Source organism: Theobroma umbraticum, unplaced genomic scaffold, assembly GCF_002168275.2.
Source record: "Theobroma umbraticum cultivar Fairchild unplaced genomic scaffold, ASM216827v3 scaffold_130.0, whole genome shotgun sequence".
Lineage (NCBI taxonomy): Eukaryota > Viridiplantae > Streptophyta > Magnoliopsida > Malvales > Malvaceae > Theobroma > Theobroma umbraticum.
In genome coordinates this window covers 4,409,001-4,429,806 of record NW_018397264.1, presented here as the reverse complement: position 1 = coordinate 4,429,806, position 20,806 = coordinate 4,409,001, and the positions used below count along the sequence as shown (strand labels likewise).

Below are 20,806 nucleotides of genomic sequence, written 5' to 3'. Positions count from 1 at the left end.
CTTAAAAAAAAAAAAAACATAGCTCTCCAAGCAGGAGCTGAAGTGTTGAAAGGTGGGGTTAAGCTTTTGGGAGCTTTCCTTTCCCATCCTTACTTCTGGGGCTCTAAGTGTAGTACGGATCATGACAAGTCCATGCCAACTTTGGCCTGGGAATTTGTTTATCCGTTAGCTCCTGGAGGCATTGACAACACCCTGATCAACCCTCTTGGCCCTGGAAAGCCGAGCCTAGCGGGACTCGGTTGCTCAAGGTTACTAGTTTGTGTTGCCGAGAAGGATCAGCTTAGAGACTTTGGGGTTTTGTACTATGATGCAGTGAAGGAAAGTGGTTGGCAAGGAGAAATCGAGCTGTTTGAAGTGAAGGGAGAGGATCATGCTTTTCATATACTGGATTTCGGCACAGAGAATTCTAAGATAATGATCAAAAGATTGGCCTCTTTTCTTGCTGTCAGCTAATCTAAACCCCTTCAGTTTAGTTTGTGATATTCATCTGTAAAATAACAGTCATCAGCAAACATATAGGCATATGGCTTGTCCTGTCACTTTTATTTGATTCAATCTGATCTTCCTGAATTCCATTTTGGGCGTTCTTTTTTTAACCCCCTTATTTAGAAATTAACAGTTTCTGGAATAGTCATAGATATGCCGTGACATGATAGGCAGATTTGACATGGAAACTAATCGATTATGATATGAGACCAACAAATATAAAGATATTCAATGTCATGATATTTAATGCTTTTTTCAATGCCGGGGTCTGATACCAACTGTCGACAGAGATGAGGTCAAAGTCTGGGACTGAAACTGTCCATGCCCATTACATCACATGCTGTGTTTCTTTAACTTCAAAGCAATTCCAAACCCATTTTGTATTGAGAAAACAGTCTATTTTATGGCTCTTTCGGAGGCGTTGGGCAAAAAATTCAGAATCAAATATTCAAAGAAAAAGATTTACCAATGAAGTACGCATTCCAACCAGTTTCAGCATTCAAGTATTGTGGCCAAATTCAAATAACATAATAATTTATCATTCATAAAAATGGTTGCATGACTCATCAAAATGTAAACAAATTAAACTTCACTTCGTTATCTTACCATAAAGGTTTATAATCTATTTACTTTATTTTCTTTCATTTTTTTATATTGAAAAGTTTATAATCTATTTACTTTATTTTCTTTCATTTTTTTATATTTTTTATATTGAGTCATGTAATTTGTCAATATCTCATTTTTCAAATGCATTAAAGATTTTTCATTTGATTATTGTTGTTAAAAACATAATTTTTTAATTGACATAATACTTAAAAAAATCATAAATGATTTAAGAAAAATTAAATAAATTTTTATTTTTTATTGTGTTTAATTAATTCTTATATTTTTATTTTGAGTCAAATAAATCTTTATGATTAAGGATTGATTAATTGTGTTAGTCAAAATATTATATATTATTTTATATCATATAGTGTTGATGTAGTATGTTGATATGCCATATTAGATACTGACATGATATTTTCACCTTCTAACTCTAGTGCTACATCAACGTCATTGAATATAAAAATTGATAAATGTCATTTTGATTATGGATAATTACTCAACTATTAATCATTGCTAACTTCATATCTTCCTTCTTCATTTATCATAACACAAGTTATTCATCCAAATTTGACTTTAAGTATAAAATTTTTTTCAATTTTTTTTATAGAAGGAGAATTCAAACTTAATTCTTGTAAAGAAAATAAATTAATGTACATATTGTACAATTAAATAATCGAGTATGAAAATATTTATTTATATTTTTTCATACCATAAATTTTTTATACTTAAATAGTTAACTTATTAATAAGTATATCTACCAACTACTTAAAAGATTTATATTTTTTAAATATTTTTTTAATTTAATCCTTCAACATCTCAATTTTGTTCAATTTAGTCCTTATATTATATATTTTTGTTCAATTTAATTCCTACGATGTAACGCTGACATATCAATGTGTCAATGTAACATCAGCATTGTCACGTTATCGTATTAGGGTCACATTGTATTGCCATGTCATTGTGCGGGTGTCATGTCATTACTGATGTCATCTTTTTACGATAAAATTAAATATCATTAGTAGGAGGGATTAAATTGAAGTAATTTTTAAAATCAAAAAATTAAATTATTTTGATTTTGAATACAAGGATTAAGTTGAATAAAATGTATGAATATAAGGACTTTGTGAGTATTTTGACCAAAAATTATTTAAAACTTATTAGGTCACCAACAAGCTTTCTTCGAGAGACAAGTTTCCATCCATAAGGTTGGGATAGATATTGATTAAATGTTCTATAAGCATAAATGGCTAAAACTTATCTTCACAAGAGATCGATGGCATAGATTTATTCAAAGGTCAATTTTGGCTTTCTTAACGCAAGCTATTTTCCCACATGCTGTATAAATTGTCTACCACGATGAGGGTTCCATTCCACCAAAAGCATTCACAAAAAGTTTGCAAAATTTTTCTCGTTACTGACCTTGGTTCCACCTTTAACCACTTCAAACCTCACTTTCTATATGGATTCCCTCGATAAGGAAGTCGCCACTGAGATTCTCCCTTTCATCCGGGTTTACAAAGATGGTTCGGTTGAGCGACTGGCTGGCTCTCCCAACTTGCCACCATCAGCCGAAGACCCGGAAACTGGAGTCTCATCAAAAGATTTTTCATTTGATTATTGATGTTAAAAACACAATGTTTTAATTGACATAATACTTAAAAAATCATAAGTTATTTAAGAAAATTTCAATAAGTTTTTATTTTTTATTGTGTTCAATTAATTTTTATATTTTTATTTCAAGTCAAATAAACTTTTATAATTAACAGTTGATTAATTGTGTTAGTCAAAACATTAAATATTATTTTAGATCACAAAGTGCTAATGTAGTATATTGACATGCCATATTAAATGATGACTTGATATATTCACTTTCAACCTCCAGTGCTACATCATCGATATTAAATATAAAAATTAACAAGTGACGTTTTGATTATGGATAATTAATCAATTATTAATCATAAAATTTTATTCAATTTAAAATTAAAATATAAGAATTTGATTAAATATAATAAAAAAATAAAAACTTATTTATTTATTTTTAATTAATTTATAAATTTTTTAAATTATTATATCTTTTTAATTCAAGGAAAACTATTTCTTTTTGTAATTTTGGAGGATTATAAATCAACTAAAATAGCTATAAACTCTTTTCTCTTTTTTCCTTCAGGCAACAATTACATTTTGTGGGTTTCTTGTAATTGGTCCGGTCCATACTCCATCTCTCACATTTAAAAATGCTTATTAAAATGGACCTGAGCCCAATAAAAAAGCCCATTTACGAAACTTCAATAATTATAAACTCAAAAAAGGGCCCATCCGCCTTTCAACCTCCACCCAATCACAGCCGTCCATTCCAGATCATCATCATCCAAACCCTAGAAAGGTTCCCATCTAAAAACCCACACTCTCATATCTTATTACCCTTTACTCCCAACCCTTGAGCCGCACTTTCTCTACAACTCAAAGGAACGCTTCGCGAAAACCCTAAACATGGCGGCTCCAGTCGAGTCCGTTCAATGCTTCGGCCGCAAGAAAACAGCCGTCGCCGTCACCTACTGCAAGCGTGGCCGTGGCCTAATCAAGATCAATGGCTGCCCAATCGAGTTGGTTGAGCCCGAGATCCTCCGCTACAAGGCTTACGAGCCGATTCTGCTCCTCGGACGACATCGTTTCGCCGGAGTCGACATGAGGATCCGAGTCAAAGGCGGAGGTCACACTTCTCAGATTTACGCAATCAGGCAAAGCATAGCCAAAGCTCTGGTGGCGTTTTATCAGAAGTTTGTGGATGAGCAGAGCAAGAAGGAGATTAAGGATATCTTGGTTAGGTACGACCGAACCCTGCTCGTGGCGGATCCTAGAAGGTGCGAGCCCAAGAAGTTCGGTGGACGGGGAGCTAGGGCTAGGTTCCAGAAATCTTACCGTTGAAGAAAGAAACACAAAAGAGAGAGAGATAGAGAGGTTCACTGTTTATGGTGTTATTTTTGGTACTTTAGAGTATGGTTTAAGGTTTAAAACAATGGTCTTTCGGGCTATTTAAACGCTATGTTATTGTTGCTTTAAATTTAAAGTTGTTGAATCTTAGGGGTATTATTTTGAAGTTTTGCTTTGGGATTTTATAGTATTTTTGTTGAATTAAGAGTAACTTTGTCTTGAATATTTTGTTTTTGTAGTTGCACTGCAGTTATTTTAGGACAACAGTAAGGAATTCATGTGGTTGCGGCTGCTTTCAGTAGTTTTGTACCGTCGGAATTAGCCCTTAAGCTCATCGGTGTTTGATTTGTTTAGAGAATAATTCTCATGGTTATTCCAGAAATTATTTAAGCCCTTTTAGTTGTCTTGTTTAGGATAGATGATCTATTTCATTCTTAGAAATTTTTACAAGGTGACTTGACAAGATTCAATTTTTAGTTGCTCTGTTGGAGCATTGGTGAAGATTGAAATTCATAGCTTTAGTTGCTTTGCTAGACATATTGGATTTACAAGGCATTGGTGAATCATGAATGCGACCAGTTACTTCGAGTTAGGTGCTACATGTTTGTTCATCTCATGGTTAGGAATTGCAGCATACTTGTTGTAGTTTACTTAAGCATTTCTTGACATGATTGCCCTTTAAAATTGGGTTTGTTTGTTAGTTAACAATGTTAGATGATCATATCGAGTTCCTTGTATAATTTGAGCTTGCTGTTACCTTAATGGCAGTGGAAATGAGATTTCGATGCGTTTTGCTCTGCTAGTTGCAGTACAATTGCAGCTTGTCTAAACTTGCCAAGAATTGAAAAGCTGATGCACTTGCATTTCTGTATGTCAACCTGTGCCCCTGTTTCAGATGGGTGTATTGATATCTATCCCTATTTTCCTTTCGTTTATGATGCCTCTGGCTAATGTAATAGAGCTCAAACAAATAATTAAATCTGCTCTTACTCCATTTAAACTCGGTCAGCATGAAGAATTTCAGATATTAACATTTTCTTGTGCTCTAGCCATCGGCGTCCTCTCCATTTGGAGTTTGTACTTTCATCCCTTGAAGTAGGCCTTTAGTTGTAAAGTGATTCTGTTCAGTTGTCTTCTTTATTGAAGCTTGGCTTCCATGTTGCACAAGTCATCTTATTTCAAGCCAATTCTGGATTGTTTCATGATTGAATATATGTTGGTAAAAGAAAATGACTGAATGGTAGTACCTTTCGTGTAATGTGTTTTTATTTTGTAATAGTATAATCACATTAGATGTAATGTTTTTAAAAATATTTTTAACTTTCAATTTTATTACTTTTGTTAAAAATATTTTATAATGTTGTAATTAAAATAAAATATATAATAAAAAAATTAAAAATTAAAAAATATAAAAAATTAAAATTTATATAATATAAGTAAAAGAAATTAAAATATAATATATAATATAAAAAATTATATTAAAAAATAAAATATATAAAATTATAATAAAAAATGAAAGTAAAATACATTACATTAAAAATGTATTTAATAAATAATATTATATAAAAATTAATAATAAAAAATAAAAATATATTAAATTTATATTTTAATAAATAAAAATAATTTTAAAATTAATATTATATTTTTAACAAAATATTTATAAATTAAATACTGTAATATTATTTTTTTAATATTTTAATTATTATTTTACTTGTATATCAAATAGTGTTATTTTTTTAAAAATCATATTAATTAAAATCACATTACTTATAATTATATTATATTATAAGATATCAAACGGTATCAATACGTGAGCTCGAAATTGGCATTGAGAAAATAATTAGATTTGCCTGGTCTTTGAATCTACGTTAAATGAACATATCCAGCCCCTAGCTTAGTGCCTATGGCCCAAGGCCCAAGGGCTAGTTTGGTGCACAAATAGGAAGCAAAATGCATTGCAAATGCACTAGGACCACGAGCTGTCTAATGGGCTATTTGCCCTTTTCTATATTTTTCTTTGGAAACTAAAACAAACGAGCTGACCCAGCTGATCATGGCAATGGCCAGTGGGAGATGATACTAAAGCTGGTTGAAAGATTTTGAGTCTCCTTTGTTTCCGAGTAGCTCAATGAGAGAGTGTTGAGTTCAGTTGTTAATTGAACAGTTACCAGCAAAGTAATTTGGTAGGGTCTATTATGTTCTTTTATGTGTCCCTTCATTGCTTTTGAGTCAATCACAATTTTGATGACACAAGAATAAGTGAAAGCCTGTTGTAAAACCTAGTCGGTTTGAACTTTAAAGATTTCACATCGCACCTGCCTGGCTAGTGGCTGGTACTGATAAAATGGAAAAATGACAAAAGGTAGAAAACTGGCCATGCTATTTAACATCTAAGCTAATTAAGTCGTTGGCATTTTGATGAAGATCTTGTTCACTTTTTATTAGGAGATCCTCCGATCTGCTTCATTGCTTCCTTGACTAGCTTGAAACTTTATAAATAGGACAAAACTGTAGGAACAAACCTCATCAATCCTTCAACTTTCCCCTTTTTTCCCCTTTTTCTCAAGAGGCAAACAAAGTCTAGCTAGCTAGTTACCTGCAAACCCAACTATTCCATGCATAAAATGCATTAATAATTATATTATTTGAACATTAATACTAGTACCACAAGCAGTAAAGATTGTAACAAGACTGAATAATGGCTGCAATCATGGCAACCTTTTACCATTTTCCTTTGGTGGTTGCCTACCACTGAGAATGGGGGTCCATTTTAAGTCCAGTACTACGAAAACTACCAAACCCTTCTGCCCTCTGCACATAATAAAAGACCAAAATCCCTGCTGATAAGAAAGATTGTGACACTGAAGCAATTGCCATGTGCAGTTTAGGTGCCCACATTTATACTATAATTCACCCATCTCAGCTTACATTTCTGTCCTTTGGTAAACGATTCTTTTGATTGGCGACAATTGGGGGGGCACTTGCTGCACAGTTTTGTTGGGTTTCTATCTTCCCCTCTGCTTCCCGACCCAAATCAATTATTGAATCCTAGATTGGGTTTTGGTTTTCCTTTTTGATGTAAGTTGTTTGCGAAACGAAGTTTGTATTAGTTATTACCTGATTTTGGCATCATCATTCATCAAATCAATCCTTAACAGGAACGTTTTTAAATGCGTTTCCAAACACCCGAAAGAGAGATACGCACTTTAAAGCATAATCCCCGAATTAATCATGCCCAAAAGAAGCTAAAAAGGTAGTAACGTTTCTTTTCGTTTTTCCCTTGGCTTTCATTTTCATTTCTTTTCGTTTCCCTCCACGCTCACACTCCTACTCTCTTGCTCTCTTTCTATCTCGCTCTCGTTTCTGCTTCTCTCAAACTAAAATAACAGATTCAAACCAAGAAAACAAAAGAAGAAATCAGAGAAAAGAAAAATCAACGCGGTAATTCTTTTCTTTTGCATTAACTTCTCGTTTCTTCCGTTTGATATTTCTAGGGTTCCGTTACTTTTAACTTCCTCCTCGTAACTTTTCTGTTTTCAAAATTCCTTTGACGGCTTCCAATCAATCTCTCTGCCTTTTTTTTTCGGGTTTTTTGATGTTTTATTTTTTTTCCCTTCAGATCTGCTGCATTTATGGGAATGTTTGAACTGTTATACTGATTTTATTGCTGAAAGTTTGTTTTTTTTTTTGTTAATCTTATTTAGTGTTCAACGTTAGGAAAAAAAACATTTTTATTTTCTGTCTTAGATCTTGTGTTTTCGATATGGTTAGTTTTGTTTTTTCCTTATATTTATTGTTTTTTTTTTATTTTGATTCAATTCGCTGGTAAACCGCTGCACGAAATAAACCAATGATTGCTGTTTTCTTTTCTTTTTTTTTTTAAGATTTTCTTTGCTTAGTTTCCTCCTTTTAATTAAATAATTGGAAGAGAAAAACCGTTGGGTTTTTCTTTTTCCTTTTTTTGTGTCATGTTAATGAATTTATTGCAAAGATTTAAAATTTAAACTTCAAATTCCTCTTGAAGTTTTAAGTTGTTGTTGTTGTTGTTGTGTAAGCGATGGACAATCTAGCCTTGAACTTTAAATTGATGGGATTTTGAATTTTCGGATTCTTGCTTAAAGGACTGTTTTTGGGCTCTTATTATGACTCTTTTTATTATTTTTCTTATCATTGAAAAAAAAGGACTTAGAGTTTGTTTTGCTGATTGCAAATGAAGGTCTAATTTCGTTATTGTGCATTTGTATGTGAAACGATGCATAGATACATATGTATGTATGCATGTATGCATGTATGTATGTGAAAAGATACATACTTACATACACATGTATGAATGTATGTATGTAAAAAGATACATACATACGCATGTGTGTATATGACTTGCATTTCCAGATTTTGAGGAAGTTTCTGATCAATGTTGCAGTTTTCTTTCTGAAAATTTGTTGAACAATGTGAAACTTAAGAATCCTCACATGTTGCTTGTTTATAATTTCTCTTCATTACTGTATTGTAATATCTTTATTTTAATATTTACTGAGGCCATTAAGTATTTGCAGCCGGATTTCTTTGGTTCTGTGATGGATTCTACAACAAATTCACAACGCAGGCCATTTTCAATTAAACTTTGGCCCCCTAGCGAAAGCACTCGGCAGGTACTTGTGCAACGCTTGACAAACAATCTCACAAGTAATTCTATATTTACCCAGAAGTATGGCGCTCTTAACAAAGAAGAGGCTGAGGAGAATGCTAAGAAAATTGAGGATATAGCTTTTAACACAGCGAATGAACAGTATGATAGGGAGCCAGATGGAGATGGAGGTGCTGCGGTGCAGCTTTATGCCAAGGAATGTAGTAAACTTTTGCTGGAAGTTCTTAAAAGAGGGCCTGCAGCGAAGGAGGAGGAGGAGTTGGCATCTGACAAAGATACTTCCTCTGAAACCTTCTTTGATATATCTAAAGACCAACGGGCTTTTATTGAGGCAGAGGAGGCTGAGAACCTTTTAAGGCCATTAAAGGAACCTGGAAATTGTTACACCAAGATATGCTTTAGTAATAGAAGCTTTGGTTTAGGCGCCGCCCGCGTTGCTGAGCCCATTTTGGTTTCCCTCAAGGATCAGTTGAAAGAAGCTGACTTGTCAGACTTTATTGCTGGAAGACCGGAGGCAGAAGCTCTTGAAGTTATGAATATATTTTCTGCTGCTTTGGAGGGTAGTGTTTTAAAGTCTCTTAACCTCTCAAACAATGCCTTAGGTGAGAAGGGTGTCAGGGCTTTTGGTGCTCTTTTGAAATCACAGAGTTGCCTGGAGGAGCTCTATTTAATGAACAATGGTATTTCAGAGGAAGCTGCCAGAGCCGTTTGTGAATTGATTCCCTCTACAGAGAAGTTGAAGGTCCTTCACTTTCATAATAATATGACAGGAGATGAGGGCGCACTTGCAATTTCTGAGGTTGTCAGGCGCTCTCCTGTATTGGAGGATTTCAGATGCTCCTCTACAAGGGTTGGTTCAGAAGGAGGAGTTGCCTTATCAGAAGCGCTTGAGTCTTGTACCAATTTAAAGAAGCTTGACCTGCGGGACAACATGTTAGGTGTGGAAGCTGGAGTTACACTGAGTAAAGCTCTTCCAAAGCATGTGGATCTGGTTGAAATTTACTTGAGTTATCTCAACTTGGAAGATGAGGGTGCGATTGCTGTAGCCAATGCTCTAAAGGAATCGGCTCCTTCTCTTGAAGTATTGGAAATGGCTGGAAATGACATAACGGCTGATGCTGCTCCTAGTATAGCTGCTTGTATAGCAGCAAAGCAGCATCTAATCAAGTTGAACTTGGCTGAGAATGAACTCAAGGACGAAGGTACTATCCAAGTAAGCAATGCTTTGGAAGAAGGCCACACCCTTTTAAAGGAGGTTGATATGAGCACCAATTTTATAAGAAGGGCAGGGGCCCGACATTTGGCTCAGGTAGTTATTCAGAAATCTGGGTTTATGTTGTTGAAAATCAATGGAAACATCATCTCTGATGATGGTATTGATGAGGTGAAGGCGATATTCAAGAAGTCCCCTGACATGCTTGGTTCCTTGGATGAGAATGATCCTGAAGGAGGAGATGATGACGAAGAATCTGGAGAGGGTGAAGCTAATGAGGACGAATTGGAATCTAAAATGAAGAACCTTGAAGTTAGTCAAGAAGAATAAATTTCTCTCTTAATTCTTCCTTTTAAGTTACAGCATTCCTCAGCTTCTGCTGCTTTAGAATCCTTCAGAACTTTAATAACTTGTAGAATTCATTGCTCAGCTGAATTTTACCGAGCTGGGCAGTCTTTTAGCAGGTTAATTTTCTGTAGGATTGTTGTTTTCTATTTATTTCGTTAGGGTATGTTTGGAACTTCCAAAACCTTTTAATGTCTTTTAATTGTGATAGCCCAATCTTTTCTTGGTCACATATTTTCCTCTAATGATGCTTGAGATCTGATGTTTTATTCTTCACTGTTCCTTTTTGTTTTTTTAGTTCTTTGTATTTTCCTCTTCAATCCCACTCAAAAGGATCTTTATTATGCTCATTGATAAGAGAAGCATTTAATCTCCAAAATCAGCTGGCCAACTTCAATTCTTTACACGCCACAATTAGCAAGAAGTGAATTTTATTTCATTATATATATTTTATTGAACAATTAAATTTTCATTTATTGACTTTAATTTCAACGAGATTACTATTTGTGTAGAAGGTGTCACCACTAAATAAAATTTGTTCTTATTACCCATAAACACTATTTTTTTGGTTGGAGAAAGTAAAAATTTCTTAAGAAACAGTGCTAATTAATTATGCAATATTAACATGAATCAAATTTTTAAAGTAGAATGCTAATTGAATTACAATGAGGGCAAAATTAAAACTTTTCCAAACTTGGTTGATGGCAGAGTACTACCAACGTTTTTTCCTTTTTTATAGGATAAATCCATCTCTACCCAGAGTGATGAGGATCATCCCATTAGGCCACTGCTGCTTGAGCAGGAACTTTACATCAAGCCCATCCATTTCCTCTTCCACTGGAATTCTGCCCTCTTGAATCTGATGAAGAAGTTGGGACGACATAGCTTGATCTCTTCTTCTTATGTGTATTCCATGTAATTATTCGCTCATTCCAGGAACTTCCTCCAACACCCTGATGTTCAGATTTTTCCACACCAGGGTATTTGGGTTTCTCATTCGTTTCACCATTGGACTTGAGTGTCTTTGGAGCTGAACCATAGGTATCTTCGCTGGTTCCCTCGCTTACTGCCGGCACATTCTCGTTCCTGTATTCTAATACCTTTTTCTCTACTCCTACGTTATTACTAGCAGATTCATTGGCCCCAGGAGGAAGGTGGTCTTTTCTCTTTTTTTTACTTGACAATTTTGTCGCCATGTCTTCTGCATTTTCCACAGCCTTCATAAACTGTAAGTCACTCAATGTATCCGGATAATAGTTCCCCCCTCTCCTTTTTCGCTTCCCTAATTCAACTTTGTTATTTTCTAAGGCTTTGGCCTTCCCATCATCGTTGTTAAGTTCATACACCCACTCAGGTACCTCATGTTCCTCCATGAGTCGAGACCTATAATTCTCCTTCAGTCTTCTTTCCTCGTCCATTTGCTCAAACATCCGGAACTCCTCATCCGTACGAGCTGCAAGCCGGTTGATTTCTCTCTCACTTGGCACGTCTGTTCCAAGTGAGCTTGTCCCTCTACGCATGATTTCTTCCAGCATTTCTTTTCTGTCCTGAGCTGCATTATATCAATATGATCACATTTAGCATGGTGTTGAATTTACGCAACCAGAGAATCAAATAGGAATACAATCAAAACATGAACTTAAAGGAGAAGACACGTTGCCATGCGATAGATGAACACAACAATTGCTCCAGTATATTACAAGAAGAGAATTAAAAACACATATTTTGAACCAAATTCACTCGCATAATATTCTTTTCCCATTAAACTTCTATCAATTGAGACCCAAATTAAAAAAATACTGATAAAATTGCACTAGCTCAAAGATGAGCGGGTAATTTAATTTATCACCCACTAGAATGATAAATTTGTACCTTATCCCCACACAAAACCTTTCATACCATGCAAACATATGTATCTACCAATAGCTTGGGCATCCTCCAACTGCTAATTATCAAATACACTAGGACAGAACTGAGGAAATATTAGTATATTACCTATCTTATCTCATGCCATACTTATTTTATGTCGCATGCATTACATAGATAATGATTAAGTCAAGCACAACAAACCTGTGGAAGTTGTATTAAATAATCCAGCCTGGATGACCTTGGCATCAATACCCATCTTCTGCTTTGCACGCTCTAAAATGACCTCTTCAATTGATCCAACACTAACCAGCACAAAGACCCTGACTTCCTTCTTCTGCCCTATACGATGGGCTCGATCCTCTGCCTGTTGGTCCATTTGGGGGTTCCAGTCACTATCAAAAATTATTACAGTGTCTGCTGTCTGCAAGTTCAGGCCAAGACCTCCAGCACGAGTGCTTAATAGAAACATAAAATAAGGAGAGTCTGTTGCATTGAACTTCTTCAGCAAAGATCCTCTCTCCTCAGTTTTTGTAGAGCCATCAAGTCTTAGATACATGAAATCATTGAGTCGCAGATATATTTCAAGAATGTCCATGAGATGAGTCATTTGGGAAAAAAGCAGGACTCGATGGCCAGTTCTGTGAAGTTTTGGGAGTAAACGATCAAGGAGCTCAAATTTTCCCGATGCTCTTACAACCTCCTCTCTCTGCCACATATTGTAGTTAGGCACAAAAAGGTATGGGTGGTTACAACACTTCCTCAATTGCATTGTCAGGTTTTGGAGGCTCTTTGATTTCCCAGACCCTGGAAAATTCAAACGTCTTAGTTAACAACTGTCAACTATTTCTACTTTCCTTTTCAGTAAGGTAGTACTACTGCTAAGATGGAAACCATTTAATGCAGTTCAAATGAGATCAACAACAAATGTGAAAAGCCCAAGATTAAGACTTGACCTAGCGTAAATTGGATAAAAAAAATATGGAAAAGATTACACAAGATAGGCAAAACTCCGTTGACAAATTGAGAAAGTTGTAGTTGATATATGGCAACTCTCATGGGACAAGACCTATCTCTCTTCATTTCGTGAAGAAAGAGTTGGCTACTGAAGTAGTTGCTTAGCATTTTGAAAACAATGTCAATCCCCTTAACGGTATTAAAGACAGTATGGACAGTTTTTGACAAATAGATAAAGCAAGACGTCATTAAAAAAAGCCAACTCATCACATAAAAGTAGAATCTACAAACCATTATCTAGCCCAACCCTGCCCTTCTCTGTTACTTGCTGATAGTACGCTTTCTGCCATGCTGACAGATCACATTTGAGTATAACCTGAGATTTTCCAGGAAGGTATTTTTCCACCTCATCTTTTTTTCTCCTCAAGATGAATGGCCTTATAACCTGAAAATCAAGGAATTGTATCAAATATAAAGAAGTCCCAACGATAGATGGGAGAGTTTGAAACAACAATGAAGACCTACATGATGCAGACGACGAATAATCAAGAGTTCTTCTTCATCTGTAAGAGAAACATCACCACGATCTGCAAAGGGGGCATTAAACCACTCCTCAAAATTCTGAACTGAATTGAAAATGTTTGGGAGAAGAAAGTTAAGGAGGGACCACAATTCTTGTAAACTATTTTGTATTGGGGTCCCAGTTAACAGAAGTCTACGCTGGATCTGATAGCTGCAAACAGGTGAAAATTCAATTAGAAAAGCCTTTACAATTTTCATGCACAGACATAAATCTTTCAAAAGCAGTGAAATACTTTAGCCTTAAATTATGTTGCAGAAAGGTAAAATTCAAGACAATTTATATTTGCAATTTATTTTAATACAACCATAAAGCGCTTGCTTTCAAAACAAATTCTAAACACAAAAAGTGTTTACTGCAGATGACATTCAAAAAGAGCATTTAAACTCAAAAGCACAGGAAGGGAAAGGGAGGTGAGGAAGGAAGACAAATAGAAAGTATTGCCGTCTACTCTAGAATCCTGAAGATTCATATGTGGACATTTTTCAAGCCAAAGTAGTATCAGTCAAGTGGTATCTGGCTTGAACAGATTTGACAGGCAACCTAAAGCAACACACCACATTACGTAATTAGTAGATTGCACCTCTATCAATCTATCTATATAACCCTCCATCCCATCCAACTCTGTGCCACACCCCCCCGCCCCCTCCCCCAGATCTGGCGAGTTCACGGAAAATAAAAACTATAAATGTATATTGAAACCAGTGATGTAATAGGTAACCTTACAAAGTGGGAAAAGGTTTGGTAGGTAATATAGATTGAAAAGAAAAGGGTGAAAAAGGAGGAAGAAAATAAAACAATCATTATGCAAGAGGAAAGCAATTCACCTTTTCGATCCTTACATTTTCACTCCTGTTATGTTTCTACAGAAAGCTACAAGCCACATGCAATTAAAAGACCCAAAGCTAGTAAGGCCTCTTGCTAATCAATTGCATTACCTCAGAGGTGAAACAAGATATGGTAGAGAGTTCTTTAGGATCAAGAATACCCATACCAACAGGCAATGGCAGGAAAAAGTGGGATATGTAAAACTTTACGATAAAACACGATTGCAATCTGGGAGGAGATAGTATTAAGTTTATCATCATACCCTGAGATGAGGGTTCGTGCAAGAGCACACTCATGATTCTTTAACCGATGACCTTCATCAACAATCATGTAATACCAGTGTATCTTCTTCAGGAACGCTTTATCTCTCATAATAAGATCATAGTGCGTGATCAACACGTTAAGTTTTCCATCTCTTGATATTTCTTCCCTCATTGTCTTCCTCTCATCTAAACGTCCATCATAAAGGATTGCATGGATGCTGAAACAAGAAGAAAATGCATAAGATATTTAAAATTATAATTTCCACATGCAAAAGCAAATGAATCTGTATGAATGAATGTGTGCAGGTAAACATGCACATACATACGTGAGAGAGAGAAAGAGGAAGGGAGGGAGGAAGTTGTTTTCAAGGACTACTTTGTGTATACCTAGGAGCCCACGTTGAGAACTCATGGATCCAATTTGGTAGTACAGCTTTTGGAGCCACTATCAAGTGGGGCCCACCCACACCTTTGTTCTCCATGAGATATGCAATTAATGAAATAGTCTGTATTGTTTTTCCCAACCCCATCTCATCAGCTAAAATTCCATTAAGGTTGTTATTGAACAAAGAGAGCATCCATTGAAGCCCTTCTAACTGGTATGATCTTAACTCTCCACCTAGAAGCATGGATGGTTGCTCAGTTACCTGTTTACAGAACATAAACATTTAGTAGCTTCTTCCCAAAAAATTAAACAGAGATTAAAAGATCACGAATATTGCAAACATGGACAGTCTACAATGCGAATAGAATATGCTTAAGGAGAGACCATAATGAAAGCAATTAGGTGGATACACTAGGAAGTAACATTGACCATTGGGAAAGGACTATTCACAGGCATCCACCTGGACCTGTAAATTATATTATTGAACATAATATCCTCCCATAAAGCAAATTAGCCACAAATTATAATTACCACAAAAACCCAAGAATAATCTACACATGTTCAATAAGATGGAATCCATGACTAAGGGATTGCACAAATGCTTGAACATATTGAAACTACTAACAGAAAATCATCTTCCAATAGTTAAAAGAAACCAAAAAAAAACATTTAAGCTGCTTTTATCGCCATGAATGTGCAGCAAGTAGACATACACACTGTTCCAATTTCTTACAGTGCAATTGAATTCTGTGATAATCAAATCCCAATGGTCCTTTGGCCAAAAAAAACGAAAATCCCAATGGTCCAGGATACAACATTAAAAATGAAAATAGAGTGGTATAGTCATATGAATAATAGGGTTTATAACCTTACCTTCTCCTGAATTGCGTGAATAGCCAAGTTATACTGCCTCTGACCTTCAAGTAGATCACTGGAGTCATCATTCTGATCAGAGTCAGTGGCGTCTATAACTTCTTCGGGTGGTGAATCTTGAGGAGTTCCATCCTTCGAAGCCTCCACCTCCAGTGAATCAGAATCTAAATCTTTCAAATCTTCAATGCCATCTGAAACTTTAGCATCTTTCTGCCGTTGAACAGCAGCTCCCAAATTAACAAGGAGCTTATTTGTTTCCGCAAGAAGCATAGTTAATCTTTCATTCTTGCTCTCCTTTACTAATCTCATATATGCTTCTTGATCATCAGCCTTCAGGGCCTGGAACCTCAATTTCTCTGCTCTTGTAGCACGTTGTCTTTGCCTTCCATGCCATGCCTGTTAAAATACCAAAACTGTAAGGCTCTTTATAGTTTATACCACATGTTGTGATGCCTATAGCTTCTCGTAATTGATGTTAAATCAAGTAAGGGAACTATAAATCACTGTTTATAATTACAAAAGATACTTAACCGGGCAACTTATTTCTTGGAAAGTTTTCCTTCAGGATGCAATAAGTACTTATGCTTTTGCGAAAATATACTTAATATCTAAACGTTGAAACCACATTGTCGTTGCAACTGAAAGCACAGTAAAAAGTATACATTTTCTAATTGCAAGACTACCAAAATCTTTTCCTATTTATGTTTGTATAACTTGAATAAACAACAAGGTAATATTAAATGAGGATGCTTCAATAGCCAGGAAACATCTAGGCACTCAAAAATGCTTGATAAAGGTACAAATACTGGAATTCCCCATACTAACAGAAAAAAGTTGTTCAGATTTTCATTTGCGTTTAGGAAGTGCCTAAAACTGATGTTCTATTGAACACATGCAACACATTATTGAGAAAAGAGAGAAAGAAAGTAAGGGCGACTTTGTGTATAATAAGCTATGATAAGCAATGGTAATTGTTGTAGTATAATAAATTATACCCATCACAGTATGGCTTCATTAGAATACAACTAGGTAATTTGTATAAAGAGCTTAATGAATGTTTTACAATGAAATCAAAAGGCTTGAATGCACTCCATGTGATGCTTCAGTTCACAAAGGCTTAAAGCGAAGCTGTAGTTTCATCAATTACCTATCTAACATCTATATTTCATCTCCCCATGAACCCTGTAAATGGTTCCAATTAGTATGATCAATATTTGGTTCAAGACAACCATTTCCACAAAATTCCCCATATATTCGCATTCAAGTAGGGCATGACTTAGCACCCATGAATCCCTACCAGATATATAACAAAGCAATAAAATATATAACACAAAGAGAAAGCATTATACCTGGACACCATCATTCCTTTGTTTTCGACGCTTTAGAGTAGCTTGAATTTGCAATTGGAAGTCACGGAAGGCATTAACTATTTCTGAAAAAAATTTCTTCTTTCTATTCTCCAATTGGTTCCTTTCCTCCTCCCTCAACCGTGATAGCCTCTGCACAAAACTTTTTGACTTCATCAACAGTGTAAAAGAAATTTCAATCCCTTTTTGACACATAATAAGTTCTTTTGTTTTTCCCTTTAGATAGCGCATATATTGATTTTGTATTCGACAAGACTTCTACGATTTCATCTCTACTTCTCCTAATACAAAGGATCGGACTCACTCATTGAAGGGCTTTCTAATAGAAAAGCAATCCCAAAGTTAACCCAGTGAACACTCTTAGCAATTTTACCCTTTCTCCCATATCCTCTAGACAAGCTCTGCACATGTTACTTGCTATATCTTTTACATAGCCTGTCCCAAGCCCAAATAAAGAAGAAGCTTTTGACAGCTAAAGTAAACTTTTTAGTCACATCCTGTGAACATGGGATCTCAAAGGAAAAGGATTTGATAGGTAAATACTAAATGGCAACCATAAATTTCTCAGTGTCACCTCATTCCATGCGGTTGAACTACATTTTTATTATATATTTCATCCAAAATCAATAAACCTAGATTTCAATATGCACTTTCTCAAGCAAGACTAAGTTAAAATAATTAATAGATAAGTAAATGACCTCATAATCCCGTTTCTTTCTCGCTTGATCATCAGCTTCTGTAGTGAATGGAACAAAAATTCCATATGAAGGAAAAGGCAATCGCGTCATGCCCCAGTCAAACAATCGCTTGTCAGGAGATGTGCAGTTGACATGAAGCCAGTACTCAGAACTCACATGAGAACGTATCTTGCTTTGCAACTCTGCTAGCTGCCAGGAAAAAGGTCCTTGGCCACAAGGACATAATCCATGTCATCAACCAATACCAAGATGAAGCAGGAGATAGAAAAATAATTCATCATAATCAATCTACGAACTTCTTCAGTTGCATGCTTTAGTTAGATAAAAGGGCTAAAGTGGCAACAAGGAATATATTGCTATGATATCTCGTTATATAGGCTGCATTTGGTCATACTTCACTGAATTTTGAAAGTCCTTAACAGAACAGTTCTTAGACAACAGAAAGCAAGTTTGTGAAAACATATTGATTCTGTAGGCAAACAGTCTAAAGGGGGAGAAATAACTTCATTGTAGCGCAATAAACAGCTGCCCAACCAGTAGAACAGATAATTGCATTTTCTGTATTAATATGTGTATCAGCAACTTTAGTGCGGTAATTTACCTTTAGTCCATAGAGTTCAAGTAAGCACTTTGCCTGCAGGTCCCTCCCTCTGCTTGTAGGCAATTCTGATTTAAAATATAAAGGCATAAGTAATCCTTCTAAAAATGGTCGTCCAAACTACAACTTGAAATTGCATTTTGCTACACTTAAAACTCACAGATGTCACTATTAGAAAGTTAGATTCACCCCCAAACCAAATATAGAAGATTTTCTATCACAAAAATATTCACATATGGTTACTATGTGCAAAACCATGAAATATTTGGTAAAGATCCTTTATAGAAAATAATAACCTTCAAGTTCATTCAACCGATGATGAAGGTGGCTCTGGTAATGGTTTTCCTTCGATTCTGCCAAGCCAGAACCAGACATGCATTTTGAGCGTTGTTTTGATAATGCATCATCAAGGTCACCCAATAAATCATCCTTCTTAAAATTAGAAGATTCATCCTGTCACATGAATGTTAAATCAACATTTTAAGAAACCAGAACTAGAAAGATTATATTCTGGCGCTACAATTTAGAATTACTGCAATAATTGTAAGTCCAAATGCACACTGCAATGAAAGCACACTTTTGCCACGCCAAGTTTATCATAAAAGGGAAGCACTCCAGCTGCAAGTCTAAGACCCCTAAAAATTACTATAGGCATTAAATTCAGTCAATTTCAGCAGCAAAAAAAAATTTGGGGGTGAGGGGGGGGGGGTTGTTGTCTTAGAACACTGAAAACAATTTAACACATGAAGATCAAGCAAAATATAAGAGCCAAAATACTGAAACAGAATCCCCGACGCCTTTCCTTGAGAACTTCAATTCAACAGCAAGATACAAAACCAAGAAAAGGTTGTTATTACTCCCTATAACACACCAAAATCCAGAAGTTCTAATAAAATCAATCCAAAACCTAACCTCATAATTTCTTCTTCAAAAACACAAAAATAATATTGACCTTGAACAAGAATTGGCCATCTCAAGAACAAAAAATGAGCCCCAAATTCATAGCAATTACGCACACAATAGAAGCAAACTAGTAGAAGAGTATCAAAGAGAAACAACACATTCTAAACAAAACAGACCAAACCAACAAAAGGGTATCTCAAACACAACCAAAAAAAGAAAAAAACACACAAATTCCCATTAGAGGCATAAATTTCACAGAAAAAAAAAACTCAAAATTCAAAATAATTTCTCACAAAACAAACCAAACCAACAAAAGGGTATAAAAAACCACATAAAAGAACAAAAATTCACAGCAAAAAGAAACAAATTTCAGAACAATTAGACACAAAACAAACTTAAAAACCCTCAAATTCACAACAATTCCCAAGGCAAAAAAAACTATATATCAAAAGGAAATTTCCAAAAACACGGACCGTTCCCATCTGGGAAACTCCAGCATCATCAGATCCATCATCACCCTGGGTCCCATCATCCGTGGCCTCCGAAAGACCTTCTTGTTCATCACAACAAATAGAGTAAACGACGTCGAATAGGTCAGGGGGGAGAGGGAGGTTTCTAGAGACAAAGTTAAGGGCACAGATCAAAGACTTTGCCTTCTGTAAATTGTCTAAACAAGGTTCCTCCTTCTGCTGTTGGTGCTCCAGCTGAGCCACCATGGCGGGAACGAATTTTTTCGCAACGGTTAATTTTTCTTTTCTTTTTTTTTTAATTTAAAAACGAGGGAAGGTTTATTTTGTAAAGAAAATAAAAAAAAAAGAAAAATTTTTTATCTGTTGCCTTTGTGGGGTGCTTAGTAAGGGAGATAACACACACTCTCTCTCTCTCTTTTTATTTTCTTTTTCTTTCTCTTCGGCCCGAACACCTTCACGATCCTCTTGTTGGTTCGGCGTTTTCTCTCTCGTTTTTGTAAGGAGAGATAACTAGGGAGCCAGCCCTAGTTTTATTTTGCACAACCAAACACGACTCTAGATTATATTGAAATGACAAAAATGCCCCTTCTTAAGTACATAGTCGCCTTCGTGACTCCTTCGCTTGGTCGGTTCTTTTGACTTTTTATAATTATATATAAATTAAATTTTTTACTCTAATTCTACACAAATTCTGAAAAAGATTGAAAAAAAAATGGGAACTATATGCATTGCCAAAAAGAGAATATGAAAGATTAAGAACTGACGTTTTTCAATAGAAAAAAAAGTCCTCAC

General features: G+C 35.3%; 4 protein-coding genes across 4 annotated transcripts in view; 3 read left to right on the top strand and 1 right to left on the bottom strand.

Annotated features, from left to right (window-relative positions):
- LOC110421469 (2-hydroxyisoflavanone dehydratase-like) overlaps positions 1–596 on the top strand; it is a 1,736-nt gene extending 1,140 nt beyond the window's left edge. The window contains 1 exon segment of the mRNA XM_021435067.2: positions 19–596. Within this exon segment, the coding sequence (XP_021290742.2) occupies positions 19–453 (435 nt within the window). The 3' untranslated portion in view covers positions 454–596.
- A 2,909-nt stretch (positions 597–3,505) lies between these two features.
- LOC110421448 (small ribosomal subunit protein uS9-like) lies at positions 3,506–4,246 on the top strand. Its single transcript, XM_021435051.2, has one exon. The coding sequence runs from the start codon at positions 3,583–3,585 to the stop codon at positions 4,015–4,017; it is 435 nt and encodes a 144-aa protein (XP_021290726.1). The 5' UTR covers positions 3,506–3,582; the 3' UTR covers positions 4,018–4,246.
- Positions 4,247–7,240: 2,994 nt separating this feature from the next.
- Positions 7,241–10,456, top strand: RANGAP2 (RAN GTPase activating protein 2). The gene is made up of 2 exons (XM_021435961.2): positions 7,241–7,464; positions 8,577–10,456. The coding sequence occupies exon 2, from the start codon at positions 8,598–8,600 to the stop codon at positions 10,209–10,211; it is 1,614 nt and encodes a 537-aa protein (XP_021291636.1). The 5' UTR covers positions 7,241–7,464; positions 8,577–8,597; the 3' UTR covers positions 10,212–10,456.
- A 355-nt stretch (positions 10,457–10,811) lies between these two features.
- CHR23 (homeotic protein regulator) lies at positions 10,812–20,502 on the bottom strand. The gene is made up of 12 exons (XM_021434828.2): positions 20,018–20,502; positions 18,938–19,094; positions 18,645–18,709; positions 18,044–18,232; positions 17,328–17,477; positions 15,979–16,374; positions 15,108–15,367; positions 14,720–14,938; positions 13,575–13,782; positions 13,341–13,494; positions 12,297–12,899; positions 10,812–11,778 (listed from the first exon to the last, which is right to left on the bottom strand). Exons 1-12 carry the CDS (start codon positions 20,258–20,260, stop codon positions 11,039–11,041), a joined length of 3,384 nt encoding a protein of 1,127 aa, XP_021290503.1. The 5' UTR covers positions 20,261–20,502; the 3' UTR covers positions 10,812–11,038.
- Positions 20,503–20,806: the final 304 nt, after the last annotated feature.